At 38.3% G+C, this 5,124-nt stretch overlaps 1 protein-coding gene across 1 annotated transcript; it reads left to right on the top strand.

Annotated features, from left to right (window-relative positions):
• Window positions 1–2,673: 2,673 nt before the first annotated feature.
• Window positions 2,674–4,854, top strand: LOC113130698 (G2/M phase-specific E3 ubiquitin-protein ligase-like). The gene is made up of 4 exons (XM_026307515.1): window positions 2,674–2,891; window positions 3,064–3,239; window positions 3,957–4,171; window positions 4,801–4,854. The coding sequence occupies exons 1-3, from the start codon at window positions 2,690–2,692 to the stop codon at window positions 3,963–3,965; spliced, it is 387 nt and encodes a 128-aa protein (XP_026163300.1). The 5' UTR covers window positions 2,674–2,689; the 3' UTR covers window positions 3,966–4,171; window positions 4,801–4,854.
• Window positions 4,855–5,124: the final 270 nt, after the last annotated feature.

Genomic DNA, 5,124 nt, shown 5'->3' on the forward strand with positions numbered 1-5,124 from the left:
AATGGAAGGTATTTCAGTTAAACCGGAAGGTATTTCAGTTAAACCGGAAGGTATTTCAGTTAAAACGGAAGGTATTTCAGTTAAACCGGAAGGTATTTCAGATAAAACGGAAGGTATTTCATTTAAACCGGACGTTGGCTGAAAAAACGAGCGTGGTTTAAATTGGACTGGTAATGGTCGTTGTTTGTGGGACACACTAATGTCAGCACAGGACACTGCAAGCAGTCTAACCGAAGCAGCTGCTTTACTCAATAATATTCTGGCATCAGCGGAGACCATCAAACCCTGTCAAATGCGACAGCAGTCGGTCAGCAGCCGAACACCGCAACTTCAACTGTGGACACGCTGGACAGCAGCCTAGCATCGCTCTTCCCATCGCGCCAACGTCGCGGTGTGTCACTGCCTTCAGCAACTCCGATGTTACCGGTGAGGAGAGAATGTGCAGCGATGTTTCGGGACATGGACATCAGGAACGAGAAGAAAAAGGTAATCATAAACAGTCGGAGTTTGATATTATCTTTCATATTGCTGTTCCACATTAGTTAACATTAACGTTACATCTGAGATAAGTGACTCTAAATGCCCAAATAACGTTAACAACTTAAAAAAGGTTTCTAGCAATATTATGATATTAAAAGCTGGGTCTAAATTTCTGTGCTTTAGCGTTAGCTCAGTATATTCATAGAATGGCAGTTGTCTAATCAATTCATTCTCAGACGTTCACTCTTTAATGTCCACCTTGTAGCAGGAACTGTGAACCAACCCACAGTTATTTCGTGTCATTACTTGCAAAATTTATAGTTGGGGTAAAAGTGTCAGTAGTTTTCTACCTAATTGTGTTGGCATCTAATTAAGATTGATAAAGAGTGACAGTAATTTGTTCTTGTCAAACTTATATATACTTAAGATAAATGTATGACCTGATGCATAACGTTGGCGTTAGTAATTTGTACAAGTTTGCATTAAGATCTGCTACTATGGTCTCAGTATCGTGTTAACATTACCTATGTCAGCATGACTTAACATGCATTGCCGTTTCCCTGTTGTGTTACAGAGCTAGGGCACAGCAACATGACCATTTCAACAAAGACATAATTCTACTTCCCAATTCATCATGGGGAACAGTTTGCAAACAAGGTCCAAAACTATGGTTACACAAACATGGGCACATCCTTAATGCCTTTGAGTTTCAGAAAGCCTGGGACCACCAGACTGTTGTAAAACGTATCTGGGATGGCTTTGGGGAGCACATTCCAGAGGATGTCAGGTAGATTTCTATTTATTTTGTTCTTACTCTATAAATAATAATTTTAATTTATAGACCACTGAAAAAAATGCAAAAAACACATCCAGACTTACTAAGCGCAGTTTTGAGTGTTACAGATACAACTATGGCATTTGTTTTAAAATGTACATGATTTAGTCTCTCACATGTTGAAGGAACAAGAAAAGGAGATGGATGTATGCACACACAAAGAATTCATTGTTGTCATACCCCAATCTTCTTCGTAGACTTGAGTTTCTAATGGCTTGTGGCAATAAGCTAGTCGCCCCTAAGCTCCAGGAAGGTCAGGAGCTGAACGGCATACTCATCCCTAAGGTTTATAAAACCAAAGCCCTGTATGTGAGACCATCAAGGACCCTTTTAGTAAGTTTGCTCTTTTGTTTAGAAATGTTTGTTGCATGCAGCAATATAAAACAATTACTTGTTTTCTATATGGTTATTTACAGCATTTTGAAAGTTTTATTTTTGCTTTTGGTATGTACTTTTGGTCCTCTTTCTTTTTTTGTTTCAGACTGACTCGGAGGAAGAAAATGAGCTTACCCATACTCCCAGATCAACATTAAACAATCATACAAGTGCTAAGGATAGTGATGGTGATTGTGTTGAAGTTGATGATCCACAAATCCACACAGGCATGAGTAGCCATAGCACAACAAGTGCTACAAGGTTTAGCAGTCATGGCGACCTTGGCACTTCTAGTTATGAAGATGGCAATGGCACCAACCACATTGCCAGCAGTGTTGTTAAAAGGCAAAGAGTGATACAAGAAAGTGATGACAGCTGTGAAAAAGGTGGTCATGATGGAGGCATCCTTGTGCGATGTGAACCTGGCACTAGCAGTCAAGATGAAGACTACTCTTCATATTTAACACTCATGACTTCTTTTCCTGATGACTCTTCAAATGATGAGGACATAAACCTTGCTATAATTGCCAGTATGGAGAGTCAAGTGTGAGTAACACATTCATACAATCAGAAATACTTTATGTGGAAAATGATTTGGTCCTGTGCTCCATACCACTCCATATACGTTATAGCAAAAAGGAAAATTTTATTTATATATATATATATATATATATATATATATATATATAAATAAAATTTGGAAAAGTACAGATTAGACACCGTTTAAAAAACACTTTTAAAAAATTTATGAACAGTTTAGTCTTTGGGTTATAATGACTTACACATTTTGTATTAATTCGTTGCTTACAATCAATTTTGGAAAACAGAGGCTGTTATAATTTGTTGCATCATTGTTTCTGATCAGTCATTTTTGATTGTTGTCTTTGTAGTGTAGAAAAAGTCCCGGTTCAAGAGATACTGCTGGAACTGTCGAGCAAAGTTTGCACAAAACAGCAGTGCAAATTTAACATAAATCGCTCTGCTGTCTGGGAGGGAGCCATGCGGGGCTTCCGAAGGGTGTCATATAACCCCAACTCGATGATCTGTGTAAAATTCTCAGATGACATGGGCAGAAATGAGGAAGGGGTTGATTTAGGGGGACCAAGGAGAGAATTCTTGCGGCTGCTGATGGAAACCATTGTTAGGTCACCCATGTTTGAAGGGAAAGAAAACAGCAAGAACCTGGCTCTTTACAGCACTGGTAACTTGATTTCCTAAAATTAACTAATTTAACATTGTGGTGATTTTTACATACAACTTTTGCACAGATTGACAATTAAAATTAATAGTACAAGGAAATTAATGCTTCTATGTAGTTGTGAGTCTTCATGCATTTATCAATCTAAATTTGCTTTTGATCTATTGTTTTGCAGCTCTAAGAGATGACTGGTATTACATAGCTGGCAGAGCCATTGCTGTGAGCTTGGTAAATGGCGGCCCACCACCAAACTTCCTGTCACCTGTAATATTTTCTCTTCTGGTTGATGGTGTAGCAAATCCAGTCCTAGAAGACATAGCTGACACTGAACTCCTGGAGAAAGTCAGAAAGGTCAGTTGGTAATTAATTTAGGAATGTTATATTGCATTATTTAGGTTACACTATAACGTTTTGTTCCTGTTGTCCATTTTCAGAGGGATTATCAGTTCAACCGAGGATCACCATTACAGAATGCTCACTGCCCATATAGTATATTTTGTTTTTAATTATATCACTAATAGTGTAGTCAGCAAAGAGTATTTTTTATAATATAGCAAAATTTAAAACTGCACTATAACCTGTAGGGATCCCTTGGGCATCATGTAATGGTGCAGACCTTTTGTGTCTGGGTTCTCATCAATATTTTTTAAGACTAATAATTAGCCTACATAACACGCCACTCTACTGCTCCTTGTGATACTACTAAGTGTCTGAAAGTACAACTCTTGAGGACCTTGAAAAGGCAAAGGCACCTCTGTATGACTACTTGGCCAATGCAGGATGTCTGAGGCCTATGTATTCGATAAGAGACAGGGATCTGCTGATACATGACATTGTCATGTTTCAAGTTGTCCACAGGGTTCAAGGTCCATTTCAAAGGTATAGTGTTGGTTTTTCACAGTCAGGTTAAACAGAAGAGGAATTAGAATTGTACCTATTCAACAACATGGTCGACAAATAGCTTCTATTCTATTATATAAAATGAAGTAACAAATTAGCAAAGCACAAGTGTTATTAGAAACCCTAATTACATCATGCAAAATGATTATTTCCATGGTCTTTGTGCAGATTCTGTGAAGGGCTGAAAACACTTGGGATTTTAGAAAAAATACGGAAGCATCCAGACAGCTTCCGTCCCCTGTTCTGCTATGAACCAAGCCCATTGACTGCTGACCAGTTGGATGGCATTTTCAGCATTCGTTTGTCTCCAGAAGGGAGCAACAAGAGAGCCGCTGAAGAGATGGTTGTTACCTTTTGGAGAGACTATCTTCAGGATGCAGAAGGTAATTCTGCTTTGTGTACATGTAAATGTAAGGCACCCATTTATATTCCAGAATTTGTGCCTGAGGAGATGGTAGCAGAGCCTTGTAGCTCCTGAAATGTTCCCTCTTTTTTGTTAATTTTTGACTACTACTAATTTTTTTTTTTTTTTTTTTTTTTTTTTTTTTTGCATAATTGCTAATTGATATTACTGCTCTCTTATAACTACACAACTACCTGAATTTCCCTTCTGGGATGACTAAAGTTTATCTCATCCCATCATATTTTTATTATTAGTATTATTTTAAAACAACATGAGCATAATAATTTAAAACATATTCTGTACGCTATGATGTTAGAACTTTGAAAATGTATAAAGATAACTGATGGTAATTACTTTTGATCAGGGCTGGCCAACTCCACTCCTCAAGGTCCACTGTCCTGCTTGTTTTTCAACTATTCCTGCTCTTCTGCCTTCTGACTGGATGAACACACATGATCCGGGTAACACAGTGGGTAGGGACAGTTGGAAAACAAGCAGGAAAGTGGCCTTCAAGGACTGGAGTTGGCCACCCCTAGTTTAGATATTTCATATACATATTAATTGGACCAACTACCATATATTTTTTTTTGTTTGTTTGTTTTTTTTAAGAAGAAGAAGGGCCATCAAAACTACAGAAAATATTGGCTTTTGCAACTGGAGCATCTGTTTTACCACCTATTGGATTTTCACCAACTTCCTCAGTCCAGTTCATTCATAGAGGAGGCGATGACTTCTCTTCTACACCAATGTTCCCGACTGCCAACACGTGTGCTAATTGCATAAAGCTGCCACTACATGTGTCATATGAACTGTTCAAGGAGAGGTTTGACTTTGCATTAGGCAACACCTATGGTTTTGGCAGGGCATGAATACAGCATGCTCTGTATCTGTGTCCCATTTTGTCAGTATCTTGCCTGTCTCTGTCCGTCTGTT

Source organism: Mastacembelus armatus, chromosome 5, assembly GCF_900324485.2.
Source record: "Mastacembelus armatus chromosome 5, fMasArm1.2, whole genome shotgun sequence".
In the NCBI taxonomy this organism is placed as follows: Eukaryota; Metazoa; Chordata; class Actinopteri; order Synbranchiformes; family Mastacembelidae; genus Mastacembelus; species Mastacembelus armatus.

Coding starts and splice junctions, on each gene's coding strand:
- LOC113130698 (XM_026307515.1), top strand. CDS start 2,690: ATGCGGGGCTTCCGAAGGGTGTCATATAACCCCAACTCGATGATCTGT. Junction 2,892..3,063: donor CCTGGCTCTTTACAGCACTG/GTAACTTGATTT, acceptor ATTGTTTTGCAG/CTCTAAGAGATGACTGGTAT.